The sequence below is a fragment of the Macrobrachium rosenbergii genome, chromosome 12, assembly GCF_040412425.1.
Source record: "Macrobrachium rosenbergii isolate ZJJX-2024 chromosome 12, ASM4041242v1, whole genome shotgun sequence".
NCBI classification, from domain to species: Eukaryota; Metazoa; Arthropoda; class Malacostraca; order Decapoda; family Palaemonidae; genus Macrobrachium; species Macrobrachium rosenbergii.
The window spans coordinates 76,856,760-76,876,606 of NC_089752.1; the positions used below are offsets into that span (position 1 = coordinate 76,856,760).

At 36.3% G+C, this 19,847-nt stretch overlaps 1 protein-coding gene across 1 annotated transcript in view; it reads right to left on the reverse strand.

Moving 5' to 3' along the window:
- The window catches only part of LOC136843735 (zwei Ig domain protein zig-8-like), a 72,389-nt gene that overhangs the window by 17,397 nt on the left and 35,145 nt on the right, over positions 1 to 19,847 (reverse strand). The window contains exons 2-3 of the mRNA XM_067112374.1: positions 14,892 to 15,235; positions 8,140 to 8,350 (exon numbers count right to left, since the gene is read on the reverse strand). Coding sequence (XP_066968475.1) covers positions 8,140 to 8,350; positions 14,892 to 15,224 — 544 coding nt within the window. The 5' untranslated portion in view covers positions 15,225 to 15,235. The remainder of the gene's footprint in view (positions 1 to 8,139; positions 8,351 to 14,891; positions 15,236 to 19,847) is intronic.

Here is a 19,847-nt window from a genome sequence, read left to right on the forward strand (position 1 = left end):
CTTGAAGAGCGGGCCAGTGGTCTTAGAATTCTTAGGTGTAAGCTTTGGATCTGTGGCTCCAAAATGTTTATGTACAATCTTAGTAAAATCTCTTCGAAAATTGCCATTTAGCAGATACGGGAAACTGGCATAAAGAGGTAGCTTGGGGACCTTAAAACAAATAGGGTGTTCAGAAAACTTTTTGATAAGTAGTTTATTTAAAATTTTATAGAAGATCTTAGAAGGAAAGCAGTTATATATTAGAGAAGTGCTGACGGAGAAAAGTAATTTCGTTGTGGAAGAGAGTGCAGCTAGAGGTAAGAGACAAAGCACGATAGAGAAAGGTATATATAGAGTTAAGTTTGAATATAAGAAAATAGAAACTATAGAAGTTGGAGCCGATACCAGTAAATGTATTCCTTCTAAAAATCGAGGTACAAAAACAGCCATTTTCCTTAGAGACCAAAATATCTAAGAAGGCTAATTTTGAATTTTGTTCTTCTTCCATCATAAAATTAATATTATTAATGTAATTATTAGAAAAATCCAAGAACCGGTCTGCGTCGAACTCATGTTTGAATAAGATAAAAGTGTCGTCCACATAGCGTGCGTGAAACAGAGGGCGGAAGGCCAGGGGGCATTCGTCTTCTCAGGGTCAGGGCCGATTCTTATCGGGGCGTTAGTTATAGAACTGGGTGTAAGCTGCCTAACCTAGAAATTTCTTATAAAAGGAATCACATTATTAAATGTAAAACTACCATCAAATATGAAGATTTCAAAATTATTGGCCAAACAAAGGAATTCAACAAACTGCTGATTTTGGAAACGTTAAATATCAAATTACGAGTTCCGGCTCTAAACAACCATTCCTCTGCTGTCCCGTTGTTTTTAGCCTAAAATTTCTGTCAGTCTTTGTACCTCGTGACGTTGTTTACTTTTAGTGTGTTTTTATCTTTGATGTTGAAAAGTTGGTTGTGTGGAGCTCTCTTCAGCTGTAGTTTTATGAGTTTATGATTTTTACTTTTGATTGCATGTGTTGGCGTTCTATCGCGGAACTAGATTATGGCAATTGACGTTTTCCTATGTTGTTTTACTTGCTTTACAAGAATTTTAAGTAATATTTTGTCGGCCGGCTGTAACTAAACTGTAATTGACCTTTGAAGACTACCAGACGGGGTAGATCCAAGCCGGCATTCCGCGGCGAGCTCCCCAACCCCTACATAGTTAATGCGGCAAAACAGTAATCAGTAAACACCCATAGGGTACGCTAGGCTGGTATTTTTAGGTATGTTTACCGGTTACAATTTTGCCGTATTAGCTATAGTGGGGGGTGGGAAGCTGGTTACAGTTTTGCCGTATTAGCTGTGGAGGGGGGTGGGGGGCTGGTTACAATTTTGCCGTATTAGCTATGGAGGGGGGTGGGGGGCTCGCCGCGGAATGCCGGCTTAGATCTACCCAGACGTGTAGTCTTCAAAGGTCAATTACAGTTTAGTTACAGCCGGCCGACAAAATATTGCTATAAATTCTTGTAAAGCAGTAAAATAACATAGGAAAAAGTCAATTGCCATAGTCTAGCTCATCGCGGCTTAGAATTACCGCGTTCTTTTTATTTGTATATAATTTTGCCGAGATATTTAGATATTCGTTTCGTTATTTGAAAAAAAAAAAAATTGTACTTCTAGTCTCAGTTTTAATCAAGTGTGCATGTAATTTAAGTCTGTGAGTTGTAATTTTACATTAAAATTGTTTTAGCTTTTTTCAACTATTGGATCTTATAATCAGCTCTTATTTTATGTTAACATATTATATTTTATTTTGTAGAAAATCCCTGAAGTTGTGGCGATTTTGTCACGAAACGCAGGATTAAAACAAATGGCGTATCCCATCGAATTCCTCCCCTTGGTCTGCTCCATCGTGTGAATAAGCGCCTTGCGCCTCTGATCTGTGTTTGCATATATATATATATATATATATATATATATATATATATATATATATATATATATATATATATATATATATATATATATATATATATATATATATATATATATATATATATATATATATATATTATATATATATACATATATACATATATATATATATATATATATATATATATATATATATATATATATATATATATATATATATATATATATATATATATATATATATATATATATATATATATATATATATATATATATATATATATATATATATATATATACATATATACATATATATATATATATATATATATATATATATATATATATATATATATATACATATATATATATATATATATATATATATATATATATATATATATATATATATATATATATATATATATATATATATATATATATATATATATTTATATATATATATATATATATATATATATATATATATATATATATATATATATATATATATATATATATATATATATATATATATATATATATATATATATATATATATATATATATATATATATATATATATATATATATATATATATATATATATATATATATATATATATATATATATATATATATATATATATATATATATATATATATATATATATATATATATATACATATATATATATATATATATATATATATATATATATATATATATATATATATATATATATATATATATATATATATATATATATATATATATATATATATATATGTGTGTGTGTGTGTGTGTGTGTGTGTGTGTGTGTGTGTGTGTGTGTGTGTGTGTATACTGACGTATCAAGGGTATATCCTAAGCTGTCACACGCGCAATAACTCATAAATATTAACAGTTATGATAAACCAGATCTTTAAATTAATAACAAGACTTTTCATTTCAAAAGTGATATAGCATCATCTCTTAAAAGGTACCATCATTCACGTGGCAAGGACTTTTCAAACTGTCTAGTCAAAATGGCACCACTGATATTCTTTACTACATTAACAGCTTACCGCTACCTTAAAATTGTCTGTTCTGTTGAAAAGTGGTAACCTCTGTAAGACGTAAGATAAATGGAGCGGCTTTTGAACTGCATATATGACTTGATAAAATTTGCTTCTGCTGATAGAGAAAAAACTCATGTCTTTTTTCCTGTTCATTGCCTTCCATAATCTTGAAATTCAGCAAATGTTTTCTATAGTAAGATTGGTCTCAATTTAAGAAAAAAATCAAACGGTACTGATAAATCGTTAAGCATTTGCTTTATCAGTAATTTACCATTTTTAACATTATCAGTTATTTAATTCATTGGTTACTCCTTTCTCACTTCCTGTTAAGTATATATTGAAATTTGCATAGGAACTTACTTACAACATTATTATTATTATTGTTGTTATTATTATTATTTTGTTGGCAATAATGGCAGTTTTTAACGAATTAATCTTATACAGGGTTTTTTCAATTCTCCTGATGTTTCGATTTTTTCTGGCTCAGCTAGGTTGCTGAGTAGAATTCCAATATTTATATTTGTCTAAATTGGGATGTTAGTCAAAGCTTATATTTGCTTATATCTTGTATATTGGTAGTCTACATGTTTCGACCACCTCAGTGGTCGTCGTCAGGACGTTGGTGAGGACGAACTAAATGTGCAACGACTAACGTTGTTGTTGTTGTTTTAGATTTAGCTGGCCTTGTGCCAGCACGGGCTCTTGCTCCTAGAGCAGCCCGAAATAACGACTAACGAGTTAGATCGGCTTTTACTTGAGTGGAGGGCGGGGTCAAATTCGCCGCTGAATTATCATTGGAGGCCTGCGGGCATTCCTTCTCGCTCTAAGCTGCATTTCGTGGTTGATGGTCTGTCTTGCATGCGAGCGCTGCATCGCTGGGAAGGAGCAGGGGAATTTTGATAGGCTCTTCCGTTGAATGATGAATCTTGTTCAATGGTCGCGTTGTGTGGGATGCTCGCTGTGGGTCTCCTGGTAGCTGTAGGAAGAAGAAAGGTCTCTTGCGTGATGTTCAATGATGGTCTTTCTTTTCCTATATACAAGGCTTCCAAGAGGCGCAGTCGGCGATGGTCTGATTCTTGATCTATAATGTCGGCGTTCGGGATAATATCTTGTCGTTTTATTCTCTGGTTGTGTGCAGCTTTTGCACGATTGAAGATTGCTCCCTCTTGTGCATGGCAGGACACTCTTCGAAAAACGCGCCGTTGTCATTCCGATGTAACTGCCAAGGCATCCTCGGACGGGGCAGAGGTAACGGTAAACTACGTTGGTTTTCTTGGGAGGGTTCTACTGAGGCGCGGCTGGATTGTTCTTCATTATCAAACTGCTTGTTTTCCGGTTCTTGTAATAAATTACTAAGTTGACCTTCTTCTCGGGATTGGTGGTGTTGACGTTCTCTTTTATGATTTTTGGGAGGGCGCGCTCGTCATCTTTGTACTTTTTATGGAAGAATCCTCTATAGAAGAGATCTATATGCTCAGGGACGTCGGGGGCGGCTCCTGCTGATACCAGTTCTCGACATTCCTGCGGATAGATTCTCCTATTTCTTTATTAGGGTGGCCGTTATCAACGAGGACCTGGGCAACACGCTCGAGTTCATCGCGGGTGTCGTTCCAGGAGGAGCAGTGCGAGAGGGCCCTCCTGACGTAGGCGCTGATGGTAGGGCACTTATACTTCTTGGGGCACTCACTCTCTCCGTTGAGACACATTCCCAGGTTCGTTGGTTTAGTGTATACCTGGGTGGAGAAATGGGCCTCTTTTTCTTCAGCTAGGACGTCGAGGAAAGGGAGGCGGCGCTCTTTGTCTTTGCTGCGTTCGATCGTAAAGGTGAGACTGCTGTGCCAACCCAGAATGTACGTGAGGTACATCGACGATACCTTCGTCGCTGCTGATTCGCGGGAAGAAATAGAAGACCTGAGGCGCGCCTTCTATCGGCACAGCAGTCTCACCTTTACGATCGAAAACAGCAAAGACCGCCGCCTCCCTCGTTAGTCGTTATTACGGGCTGCTCTAGGAGCAAGAGCCCTTGCTGGCACAAGGCCAGCTAAATCTAAAACAACAACAACAACGTTAGTCGTTGCACATTTAGTTCGTCCTCACCAACGTCCTGACGACGACCACTGAGGTGGTCGAAACATGTAGACTACGAACATACAAGATATAAGCAAATATAATCTTTGACTAACATCCCAGTTTAGACAAATATGAATGTTGGAATTCTACTCAACAACATAGCTGAGCCAGAAAAAACAATTATCAGGAGAAATGAAAAAAACCGTATAAGATTAATTCGTTAAAAACTGCCATTATTTTCAACAAAACATGCATCAAAGAAGGTCTACTCCCTGCATATTATTATTATTATTATTATTATTATTATTATTATTATTATTATTATTATTATTATTATTATTATTATTATCTAACACTAAAAATATTCCACAAAACCATTTTGGTCGTTAGTATTAATAAAGCTTGCATATTTCTAAACAGCAAACACAAGTTTAAAAAATATTTTTGTCTTAAATATTCATAACTGGGATAAATGTTGCGGATATCTTTCGCTAGTGATGACTGTTTATGTAATTTTTCTGATATATGTATCAGAGGCACTATATTAAAACGTTTTTTTATATATATATATATATATATATATATATATTATATATATATATATATATATATATATATATATATATATATATATATATATATATATATATATATATATATATATATATATATATATATATATATATATGACATTCATATATATATATATATATATATATATATATATATATATATATATATATATATATATATATATACTAGCTGACCAACAACTCGGAATGACATTCAATAAACTATCTCTCTCTCTCTCTAACACCCCCTCACCTCTCTCTTCCTTACCAATCACTCACTCTCTCACTCTCTCCCAACACACCCATTCACTATCATAGAATTCAGCAACCTTAGGCCGTGTATTCACGATGAAGTTTACCCATTATTTCTTCTGTCAGATCATCGAAACTGCCATTAAGACTTATGTGTAGACATCAGTTTGTGGGTGGAGACAATCCACTCACCGGAGCGGATGAACTGGTGGTATTATTACCTAAATAATTTCCGACCGACTAACAGGTAATTCCACGTGTGGACAGGTTAGCATCAATTTTGTGACAGTTTGCCGCTGTATTTCATCTGGGAAGTATCTCAGACTCTCTGAAGTATCTCAGACTCTCTGATCAGAATATGAGTAAATTATGTATAGACGTTATTTAATTCACTGTTAGACCCTTCAACGCTATTTGTAGGCCGTTATTAGTCGAGATCATACAATAAATATTTCAAACAATATTTCAATGTGATACAGACAATTTGGTATAAGCTTAAGCCAGTGACGTCTTTTTATGATACGTGTTACTATAATTAAAGTAAACTTCACTGTCCAGTTCATAAAAAGCTGAACTAACCCCTTGGTTCTAATTTAAACTCATCCATTTATGTTGTATGAGAATAGTCATCTTTTTTAAATAAGATTAGTCTATAACTCTGTTACGCCCTTTTACTTCTTTCCTATTATCAAGTGAATTGCTGCAACAGTTAGCCTTCCTCCCCCTCATCATTTAAAAAAAAAAGTGGCAAAACACTTTCCTATACGGCTAACTTTAACTCGTGATACGTATTCTTTATATTGATTTCAGGGACGTTTTTAACATGACTTAATAAATCATGGCTCATTATCTTTACAATGACATCAAATTATTAACGTAGAATCAAGTACAAAGTTACAAAGATCATTAGAAAAAATTACCGCTAAGTATTCCGTAGGGCATCTATAAATTTGGTCAATTCGTAACTTTGGTAATAACGCAATCATGATTGAAAAAAAAAAATCTTTTTCTTCTTGGAGGACAATCAGTTATTTATTGGTTAGAATAAATACATGTTGATAAAAGATAGAAATTGATATATAACTATAAACAGTAATTCTATTTTCCTAAATAACGGGAATACTATTCCTTACTGTGTATGATTGCATAAGCAAAAGGTATGAAATTGACGTGTTGTGGAAGCCTTGAGCACTTCGACGTTCGCGAAGTGCAGTAACTGTCATTTCTTAATTTAATCCCTATTTGCACCGTATACATTTACTCTCGATACCGTAAATTCTGCAAGTGCCTTTCGGAAAAGATTTCCAGATTTAATGATCCATATTCCTAGAATTTTCAGCCATTATTTTCCAGGTAATCAGTACCAGGCAACGTGAAAAGAAACTGGTCTTCAGTATGCCGAAGGAGTGTTTTGCCAATTTGCACGATAATTCAATCCAACTGTCAACTGCTGTTCTGTCCAAGGCGATATTTCTGTTATTCCAGACCTCATTTAAACCGGCTTTATAACGAAATACGCCATTGTAACAAAATACGTCACCGTAACGTCACGGAGCAATCGCTATAGCGAAATCCGAAGGTAAAAACGAAGAAACTAGCGAATTAATGAGGAAATTTCGCATTAGTCGGGCTACCATACGTCCGAGGATTTGCAGTGGAATGAGTTTAATGACGTCACCAACAGAAAAGTTGGAGCTTTCCACCCAAGCTACTGGTGACTACGTTACTGAAGAAAAGGTGGAACAAAAAAGAAAATTTCACTAGTTTCGTCTGTGTTTGTATGTCTGTCACGGGGTAGGGGCTTGATTTTGAGTTATAGACCTTGCTGGGGTGACTAGAGGCCATATGCAAAATTTTGTCTGGGTCTGTCAAGCTGTTTCGGATATCTATTTTGGACAAACAAATATATAAACATTCACTTATATAAATATATATATATATATATATATATATATATATATATATATATATATATATATATATATATATATATATATATATATATATATATATATATATATATATATATATATATATATAATGTGTGTGTAAGTATTTACTTCTGTGACTGCGTGTGTATGTGTGCGTGTGTGTGAGATTCTTACTCCATATTGCTATCTGCCTCCTAACACTCTTTTTTCAACTTTATTCTCAATCGCCACAGCCGTTGAGATATAATTATGTGACCTATACACTATCAAATCCTACCTGAAAATCTCCTTTATGCCCCGACCCACAAGAGCCAAAATCCTTTAAAGACGACTTACCAAATACATTGAGATAGACGGAGTAGGTCCTGACGGGTTTCGTGGACACCTGACACTCGTACATTCCTGAGTCTCTGACCTGAGCGTATTTAATCTTCAGGATCCAATCCTGCGATCCTTGGGAGTGGATCACCTGATACCTCTCGTCTGTTGTGTACGTGTAGAGTCCGACTGTCAGGATGTGCAGGTCTCTCTGTCTTATCCATGATACCTGAGAGCAAATGAAAGGTAAGAGTTTTATTCAACTGACTTAGCTCGTTGATTCTATTTATCTTACCGAGTAGGTTAAGGCAAGGCGTTAAGATAATGCGATCTACGTATGAAAATAAAATATCTTTACATTTCTTTTTAATTACAAATATGCATGCCATATACATATGAAATAATGCATTTATAATTTAATTTAAGGTCCATGGTAATGAAAGTTTAAGAATGTTAGTAAGTTTACATTTATGGTTAATGTCAAGTGTTTATTGGATCTAAAAACTCCCTTATTGTTTCAATTTTATTGTGTAAAAATATAAAATAAGTGCATATATAATCACTTACACTTGAGGCAATGAGAGTTATATATCTTTCGTAATCTTCTAATCACAAATATTTATGTTGTCTTAGGAATAATGTAACGATAAGCTCATGTTAGATACAAAGAAATACGCAAGGCTTCATGACAATTAAAATTATATGAATTAATGAATACATAAATAAAGCGTAGTTACTTACAAATACTTATTCATAATTCTATGTGGAAAGCTGATTCGTGTTAATGGATATCACGAATCAAATTTCCAAATAGAATAATGAATAAAAAAGTTGCATGGTAACGGGTAAGATAAAACGGATAAGAGTTTACTCCCCTTAATATAGAATGGAATGCGACAACAATCAATTTTATATTCTTTTGTAGCTTTGGGTGGACATACTGAGACATGGATATAATGGCGCATGACTATGTAATGATAATAAATATGATGACTACATTTGTTCATAATGTAGAAAAATAGCATCCGTAACCATTCATAAAGATATTAACAATATAAGGAAAGTAAATAATTTTCATCGAGAAAAGGCTGTTTCAATCAATTGTTCAGTGGCATTGCGATTCGTTGTCTGGAAGATCAAACGATTATTTCTTGCGACAACTTGCTCATTACTTTCCCTTTTTATCCTTATCAAGACTGTTTATTACATAAGCAGACTTAGTTTGACAAAAATAACAGGATCGAATTCTCATCAGGGTATCACGGTAAAACAGACTCTGAACATCACATTTTCAAATTTGCCTTCTTTCTGTCTTGACGCCAATTTCCATTCCATCTGTCTTTGCTCATCAACCCCTCCCTCACTGCGCTGGCTTTCCTTAATTTACAACAGTCTGTAATGGTATCTCTCCCCGCATGGTTCTTTCATTGTCTCCTTACTCCTTCCCCTCCGCTTGTCTTTTACTGGGTCTCCCATTTGCACCGTTCATTGGAGCGGTTCCTCATCCATTCATGAATTCCAGCCCTCGGATTTCGCAATCTTAGAGATCTGCTGAAGGGAGAGGATCCCGTCTGAATTAACTTCTTGGATGACTGACGAAATCTTCTCGGCACCGAGAATGTGAATATATTTTACCTGAATCATTTCTTGTTGGGGAAGTGTGTAATAATGCTAAAAGCATTGTATCTCTCTCTCTCTCTCTCTCTCTCTCTCTCTCTCTCTCTCTCTCTCTCTCTCTATCGATCACGTCAAAGATGAAAATTATACCATAAACTGCAGGTGCACTTGAAGTGCATTAAAGAGCAAATAAGTTCGCAAAAGTTTCAAAATACTATACATCACCCTTAATTAAAAGGAGAACCACTTTCTCTTTCTCCACCTGACTCAGTTGCAGGCAGCTGGTGAAATATGTCTCATTCGTGTTAGCCGTAAGGAGAAACGCCTTCTCTATACTGAACAAGTGTCAAAAAGGGAAGCGGCCCTTTTGTGCGAGAGGTTCAATTTAATTAGACCCGGTTAAGGACGCCTTTATCTTATGGATATATCGTCGAGTTGTGCAGCGGATACTCTAACAAAAATCCTGATAAGGGGAGAGAGAGAGAGAGAGAGAGAGAGAGAGAGAGAGAGAGAGAGAGAGAGAGAGAAAGAGGTGGGGAGGAGTGTGGTGATGGATTGGTTGTTGGTAGTATGGGCAGGATAGCAATATACGAACTGTTGATTACTTGGCATCAGATTATAAGATTATAATATGAAGAATGTGGTGATGTTTATGAGGATAGCTCTGATGCCGATGTTATTATCCCTGCAATGCAAAACAATTGCAGCTGAAATTTTATGAATTACTGAATTTTATTCCCGAAGGAAGTTGGGTAGCTGCCAAGTAACAGAGATTAAACTGAATTTTGATGAATATATGACCAATGGCTCCAACCCGGTTGGGGCGAGGACTACCAGCATGATCTACTCCCATTTTCCTTTAACTGATGGTACGACTGAAGATTCCTGTTTCCCCGGGCCGCCCCCACCCCCTCCGCCCTTCCCTCTCTCTCTCTCTCTCTCTCTCTCTCCAACACGGTTTCGACATTCGGCCGACAGCAGATTTGTTTACTGTAATAACTGATGTCAATTCTGACGCTCTGGGTTAAGAAGACGCGTCCAGATTGTTCTTTAGTCAGTCTGTATCGAACAAGGAAATTCTCTAATGGTGTGAGGGTATTATTGCTTACATCGCGAAGGCTTATCAAGAGACAAACACACATAAATGTGTGGCTGGATGATGAACAGCTGGGTGTGAATCATATAGATAAAATACGAAATGATATACTGATAAACCTGTCAATCGCATATCGGAGTGGGATCCAGGTAAACCATCTAAACAAAATTTCTCTCTCTCTCTCTCCCCCTCTCTCTCTCTCTCCTCTCTCTCTCTCTCTCTCTCTCTCTCTCTCTCTCTCTCTCTCTCCAAACCGTGATTTTCTTCAGTAACATTAGTATCATTTGAAACCTTCAATGAATCCCCTAACCGAGAATCCCTGGCCTAATCACCAGACTTAATGACAACTGGGCAGGACAGACAAACCCACGGCTTAGATAGACATGGATTGAAACCCAGATATTTGGAAACAAATTCTCCCATTTCCTAAAACGCGAAGGCTTATTAGAATTATAATATTATCCCTTGTAAAATGAAGCTTTCAATAAATCCTGCTGGTTTTGTATAAGCTGCGTGAGGCGTTTGCAGGGCACAATCCAGTCTGACTCATTCAGTACCTATTTCCACGCTGAAGGATAAGTTTTTTACTAACGTGAACTAATGCATATTGGAGCGAATCCATCAAACCAAACTTCTTTCTTGATTGAAGACTACCCAGTGCTAAACTCCACCCACAAGCGTTTTCCTGCACGCTTCAGCAGAGAAGCCTCCTCCACACCCACAACTCAAATACACTTCCACATCACTCCTTCCCCCCTCCCCTTCAATCCGCACCACTGCCCGCATGCACAATTCCACAACACACGAATATTCCGATCTCCGAAGAAGTAAGTGAAATATGAGCAATAAATCGAACGCAGCGCCGAACCGGAAGGTCTCACTCCCTCAGAATAAAGCAATACTTCGCGAGGCAAAACGCTATTTTATGGCGTCCTAAAGTTTGCAAGCTGCATATGGCATTCTTTTATAGATTGCCGGAAGGAAGATGAATTATAAAGATATAATGTTAGGTTCAGCGTGACGAATATTTGTTGTCGTTCACTTCTTGATAGTTACGGAAGAAATACATTATCTCATCAAGTAACAAAGAAAAATCATAAAAAAATCATCTAAAATAATTGCCTTGTAAGTGAACTTAATAAACATGTGAATTATTATATAGTGGTAGACTGTATTATTGGTAAAAAGGATCAGCAATAAATAAAATGATTACCAGAAATATCAATACCTTGGCACCTTTAAGACAAATTTCGCGAGAATAAGAAAAAATATGCAATGCCATACTTGGACATAGCGTGGAATTCTGAAGATTCCTAACTATATTAACTTCTGAGACTTTGGAAAAAAAATGCTATTTTAACTTGTGATCTTAAGAAATAACTCATGGTCAAAATATTTACAAAAAAATAGTTCCACTCAGCCAAAAATTAACACCTACCAAGCTTCGTGAAGATTTAAAACACGGAATGACAACAATAGCACCTAGAATGATACCTGTCCATCAGTGCAAAAGTAAAGCTAAAATGTTATTAAGTAATCATCAAGTATAGTTTTTTGTGATCTAACATGGATAGAACCCTAGTGCGCTAAATTTCCAAACGTGTGAAGAGAATAATTTTTCAAAGAACAATTATTATAATTAGATCATTCCAAAATATACAAACTTACAGTGACTCCCCCTCAGCACACTGTAATTGGTTTCAGCACTTATCTTTCTATCCGATTTCTTTGGTTCCACTCGACTAACTGTCCAGCTTCTTTAACTCGTACATTATTCAATTATTATTCAACATTTATACTGAAAAAATATACGATGCTTCAGACACTTAACAAATACATACACCAAATTTAAAAGCAAAATATAAAAACAGAACTTTGAAAAGTAATATGTAGAAGAGACATAACTTCAATAAATACGACTAATGTCTTAATTACAGCCTATAGGACGATAATAACAAAAGCATAAATAATGAAATCCTTGAATTTTCGATCTGACTGCAGGTAGAACCGATGCGATATCGCACAGTTGAGCGACTAGCGTTTGTAATAATTTTGGAGCGCGTCTCTCAAAAGAATTCATTCCGTTTAACAGCTGATATAAATCTATTATGTTGAATCTCAAATATGAAAGTATAATAAGCAACGGACTGAAGGATTAGCATTTATATAACGCGTGTAGGATTCAGTGTCGTTCCGGCGCTTGGACGAATGCAATGAAGCGTGTTATTAAAGCCTATTTCAGAATACATCACTCCCGATTTCCAAGGTTGGATGACGGAACGCGCTGCTTTTCAGGCGATGATCCGGCACGAAAATATTCGCTATTTGCTTGGGCGAATTAGTCATGGGCATAAATATGTTTTCGTTAGTCAGGAGGTTGCTTCACTCAAGAGAGATCATCTTCTGTTTACATTCTGCGAATGTGTGATTGCACAGGCAAAGGAAATATGATTTAAGGCAGTCACAATACTTTTTCCATGATAAACATGTATTTTTGTTTTTATTATTTTATGGAGACTGTATTTTAGTGGGATGAAACAAAGGCCATGATCCTGCAAAAAATGCTCTCAGAGGAAAGATACTCGAATATTACAATGAAGGTAATCATGATTTATGAAATTTACTGTAGACTGCCAATCTAAACAAGGGTAGATTTGGCCATTTAGCGCTCAAGATGCTGAAAAGAAGGAGTTAGACAGCGAGGTAAACAGAACAAACAATTATAGGAAATGAAGTATATGGATCAAAAGGTGAAGTGGGAAAAAAAAATCCCAGTTACACTAAGAAGTAAAAGTTAGATGCGTTGGACAGCAAGTTTCAAGATAGGAAGTGGGGATGGAAGTAGAGTAAAAGGCTAAAAAAATGGACGTATGCAGTGCCGAAGGGACTAGGCAAACCCCATAATATTGCTTACAATGCCCCACTTGAGGTGCACTAAGTGCACTAACATCACTACTACCCCTTCTCCTCCCGCTTAATGGGTACAAGAATATTATGAAAGGGAAGATCGCTGAGGTATGCGTAGGCCTTACCATATATAATAACAGCAATATGAATATGTACAACATAAAATAAATTACATTAATCAAAGCATGACACAAATAAATAAAAAAAGGATTATATACTAAATGGAAAATGTGCTAAACTGTACCCATATGCAAGCAAACTCAAGCACATGCGAAGGAGGGCCGTAGTTCAGAAGCTCTGGTGCGGCCCAGAATATGAAAACACTCAAGTACAATGGCTTATTGTTAATACGTCTCTCTCTCTAGACTTGAATCTAAGAGGCACTGTTCTCTTCAAAAACGGGGGTTCTTTATACATCAAGCAGCACTTCAACATAGTTACGAAAGGATACAACCTCTTATTCTCAAGTCAACTGGTCTTCAAATAAGTACTTTGTAGTGGGAGGTTTTCTTGACTTTCGAGCCATTATGCCCGTATTCAACACATTTATGAGAGGAGAGAGAGAGAGAGAGAGAGAGAGAGAGAGAGAGAGAGAGAGAGAGAGAGAGAGAGAGAGAGACGGGGAGGCGGGGGCGGTTCGAATGATTCTATTTCCGTCATTCTCTCGTAATTACCATAGAACAACCGGCAGATTTTTAAAATCAGACTCGGTAAATAAAAAAAAGGGGGGAAAGTAAGGATCTCAGGGTAAAAAAGATATCATGGAATTCAGCCATTATTAACAGCAGGGCCCTAGTTTTTTGTATAAGTTTATCATACGTTAAATTTTTAGTTATCTCTTATTCCGAGATTCGTGGCTCTTTTTGTTACAATTATTAGAACTACTGTTTCTACTACAATCATTATTACTCTATCCTGCAGATACCTAAGAAAATTTTTGACGTAAATTCATAACCGCTGCCCATAAGCTCTTCCCTTCCTACCCTCATAAATATGATGGAATGTCCTTTGGCGAATAAGCAGTCTCAGAACGAGTTACCCTGAGAATAAAAATCAGCCATTACACAGCCTTGACGAGGTGTCGTAAGCCACTCGTCTCAACATGACCACCGCATCTGACGTGGAAACACTTGGCACTGCCAATACTTACGCTCTTATTGGACAAGTTGTGCACGAGGCAGTGGAGGTAGGCAGCATTCCCAGCCAAAGCAGAGACGTTCTTCGGAGCCGCCTCGTCGAAGACGGGATGCGGAGGCATGATCAGAGGTCCTCCGGAACCACCAGAGCTCAACTCGAGGAGGGGCTTGATAGGCTCCACCGGACTGCTGCTGTTGTCACTTAAATTCATCCCCAGTTGTCTACCCCCGCTGCTACCGCTGCTGGTGCCTTCGCTACTCCTGCCGGCGCGGCGTCCTGAGTGGTGGTGATGGCCGTTGGGGGGGTGGGAGGCCGGCGGTGGATAATGCAAAGATGGGACCACCATGATTGCGGAACCTGGAAAGATGAGTCGTTCAGAGTTATGATGTCGTGCAGGAATTGTGGAAGTTGTTGTAACCTCGTTTCCGTGATTTTTTTATTTTTTATTTGTGGGCTGAAATGGTTCGTTCTCGTATAAGTTACAAAGAATTTATAATTTATCACTATTGTTGTTTTAGTCGATAAATACGATAGAAAATTTTAACCTTAATGATCTGTTACTTGCTAAGTAACAATGAATGCCATCAAATATGAATGAATTGTATTTTTGGTATCTCTTATTCGATTAAAATGTGAAATAAAAAGTTTGTTAAATACTACTTTCCGAAAACTGATATTCACTTATTTATAATATTAACATTCTAAAATATGTTTATTGAAGCATTAACTTATACTGTTTTTTTTTAAGGAAAAATACGAATTAAGATTAATGGAAGTGAGTGAGAGGACACAAGACAAAACGATTTTCTTTTTAAGGAAAAATACGAATTAAGATTAATGGAAGTGAGTGAGAGGACACAAGACAAAACGATTTCTTTTAAGGAAAAATACGAATTAAGATTAATGGAAGTGAGTGAGAGGACACAAGACAAAACGATTTTCTTTTAAGGAAAAATACGAATTAAGATTTTTGAGAGGACACAAGACAAAACGATTGTCTTTTTAAGGAAAAAATACGAATTAAGATTTCAAGACAAAACGATTTTCTTTTTAAGGGAAAATACGAATTAAGAATAGTGGACGTAAGTGAGAGGACACAAGAAAACGATTTTTTTTTTCTTTCACCGTCGGTAAAGGCAATGGGTAAAATCTAGACAAAACTTCTGCAAAAGTACGATGAAAAACAATCAGTACACCAGTTCACTTGCTTGGTTACAGCTGCAGAGAAAAATGTTTCACTTCCATATTTTTTTTTTATTCTTTGTCATCGTGTCACCAGACTGATATTGAGGAAGGCAATATGTTTGAGCGGACATAAAACACTGCACATAAAATGAACTTCATGTATCAAGCTGGAAAATGTCATTGAAACTCTCTCTCTCTCTCTCTCTCTCTCTCTCTCTCTCTCTCTCTCTCTCTCTCTCTCTCTCTCTCTCTCTCTCCTTTTCATGTAAGATAAAGGCACAAATGGTGCAGAGATATGAATTTTCACTTTCATGAATAATTCTGGATATTTCTGGTTTCACTTTGTCTGACTATTTTATCCATTAATTCTTTTCTACTTTTTTTTTTATAGAATCTTATTAACACGACTAAAATGTTGCTATAAGGTTGTGCAAAAATTTCAAGGAAGATTTTTTTTTTTTTTTACTTTATGTCTTTGTCCTCCTATCGTAGCTTGGTATTTTCAATCATGTCAAAAGCGGTAATCCAGGCAAGCGTTCTCTTTTCTTATGTCCTTGGCTTGGGAACGCGATAGTTCTACCAAACGCCATTTGGGATTTATATTATAACAGCAGCAACAACAAGTAAAAACTGCGCCGAAGAAAACTTCGGCGCCATCGAGTTTTCTGTACAGTCATGGTTCACGAATCTCTCAGCCGCCGCCCATGAAACTTTTTGCCACGGCCCTGTGGTGGCCAGGGTTATTGGCACCTATAGCGGTGCCAGACCCACGATCACGGCTAACTTTAACCTTATATAAAATAAGAACTATTGAGGCTAGAAGGCTGCAATTTGCTATGCTTGATTATTAGAGGGTGGATGATCAAAATACAAATTTGCAGCCCTCGAGCCTCGGCAGTTTTTAAGGTCTGATGGCGGGCAGAAGAAGCCATCTCAATAGTTTTCTTTTACAGAAAAGTAAAAACGCGAAGTCTTCCTTCTAGCAACATCGCTAGGAGAGAAGTCAAGAAGTCTCTCTCAGACAAAAGGCACATTCAGAGTTAATATGAAGGAATTATAACCACTATGGGGATAGTAGTCTTATAGTTATCATTCATATTTTTACTCTGGGTGTATATATAAAGGGTAGCCTGGTGTCCTTTCTAAGCCCAGACACGAAGAAAATAGAAAGCAGACTGCTAAGTTAATGTTTCTGGCACTCTCTCTCTCTCTCTCTCTCTCTCTCTCTCTCTCTCTCTCTCTCTCTCTCTCCCCTTGAAACATAAAATGTTTACTCTCTCTCTCTCTCTCTCTCTCTCTCCCCTCTTTTGAAACATAGAAATCAACTTATCATGGCATAGTATCACTAATTGTGTACTATCTCTCCCTCTCTCTCTATAGCACCGGAAGGATAATTACATATACCATGATTGATTCTAATCATTTACTGCTTCTGACTGTTTAGCCTGTCTTTTTGCAGCCTGTCTACTTGTCATATTTACGATAAAGCAACACAAAATACCTTAAATTCCAGCTGCTATTTACTGCATCCCCTCTCTCTCTCTCTCTCTCTCTCTCTCTCTCTCTCATCCAAATCTGCAGGAAAATAACTTATCACACGACCAATTCTCCACCCCTTGTTAACTAACCCCTGTTCCATCCCTTGCACTAATTATCCAAGGCTATAATGAAGGCTTAAATAAGAGACACTTGTGTCTCCTTCATTCGATTCCATTCCCATTCGGCTCTTCTTGAGAGCTCCATAGAAATCCCTTAGCTTCGGCTTCCTTATGTCCTTCACTCCATCCCCTATCACAGAAAATGTATATTTACACATTTCCCTGTCTCCTCCTTATCATTATCTCACCCCTTCTCTCTCTCTTTCCCTCTCTCGGAGGGCCTCTTGCTCCGAAGAGCCCTCTTATTATTGAACCGTGTCACGATCAGCAGTCTGGTAAGGGTGGAGAGAGAGAGTGAGAGAGAGAGAGAGAGAGAGATACGTTCTTCTCAGCGTCAGGGATGCTCTTCCTCCTCCTCCTCGCCATGATAAGTTAGGAAAGGGTGGGAACACAAACTCTGCTCCTTCTCCTTCTTCTACTTCCCCCATCAGCGATGATTATCATCACCCAAACGCTGCTGCTTCCATCTTTGATTGAGACTGGCTGGAGTGCTTTCAGCTGCTCGGCCAATCACACAGAGGCTGCAGCCAAAAGGTGTGCTCCCTCCCGAGTGGTCACCAGGCAAGAATTATGAAGTTGGTCAACAAGGGATACGAATGATGCGCAGAGATGTGACTCCTATTTATTATGATCTTTTCTTTCTGTATTTCTTTGTTTTTACACACACACACACAAACAACACATATATATATATATATATATATATATATATATATATATATATATATATATATATATATATATATATATATATATATATATATATATATGTGTGTGTGTGTGTGTGTGTGTATGTATGTATGCATGTATTCATGTGAACGTGTCTGTGAGTGTGTCTTCGCACGTTTGTATCGTCTTGCATCTTGGTGTCCATAATATAGTATTTTAGAAGACGAAAAGGCCTTCAGTTTCCTAACAGAAATGTATAGTTCGCATTTCTACTCCCATTTGTGTCTTATGCAGACAGGGGCTGAAAAAATAAATAAATGGTCGCCAAGTAAATTGTTTCAACAATTGACTATAACTCAAGTATTTCCTTTATTTTTGTGGGACGTTGGCGTCACCTTCATTACGCTCCTAGTTATGTTACTTAAAAAGGAGATTGCGAGTCAGCTCTCTCTCTCTCTCTCTCTCTCTCTCTCTCTCTCTCTCTCTCTCTCTCTCTCTTATTTTAAGGAACAATTAGTTAATTCAAGTCCGCAAAATTCCAACACACTCCACTCTGCTCATTTACATTTTCATCTTGGAGGCCTTCCTCCTCTTCTTTGTCATCGTCACTCATTACATCTTCATCTGTCTTCTTTTCGTTGCTTCCCCTCTTTGGAAATGTTCCCTTCATCTCACGTCTTTATTCTTTCGTTCTTCAGTTTTGGGACCTACTTAAGGTGAAGGGAGGCATTTTATCTATTTATGAGTAGTTTTATATATTTTTATGAGATATAACTTTATCCTTTCTCTTATATTTACCAGTGGTTTTTCACACAAACACACAGTTCCTCGTTGGACGAGTCGATAGAGTTCTCGGCTAGCACTCTGCTAGGCCTAAGTTCGATTCTCCGTCCAGCCAATGAAGAATTAGAGGAATTTATTTCTGGTGATAGAAATTCATTTCTCGGTATAATGTGGTTCGGATTCCACAATAAGCTGTAGGTCCCGTTGCTAGGTAACCTATTGGTTCTTAGCCACGTAAAATAAGTCTAATCCTTCAGGCCAGCTCTAGGAGAGCTGTTAATCAGCTCAGTGGTCTGATTAAACTAAGGTATACTTTTTTTTTTTTACACACACACACACACACACACACACACACACACACACATATATATATATATATATATATATATATATATATATATATATATATATATATATATATATATATATATATATATATATATATATAGTAAAGATATTTTTGCACAGTATTTAATTATTTTCTTTGAAAAATCCACAATTTAATTTAATAGACCTAATAATCCGCTACTAAATCAAATTATAATTTTGTAATAGAAATACCTTAGAAATCTTATAACTTTGTATGATCATTCAGTTTTAAGCTTAATTTGCTCTCTATGTTAAATTGTAATTATTTATTCAAAGTTGTGTGAATGTTTGTTTTCTTGTTAATT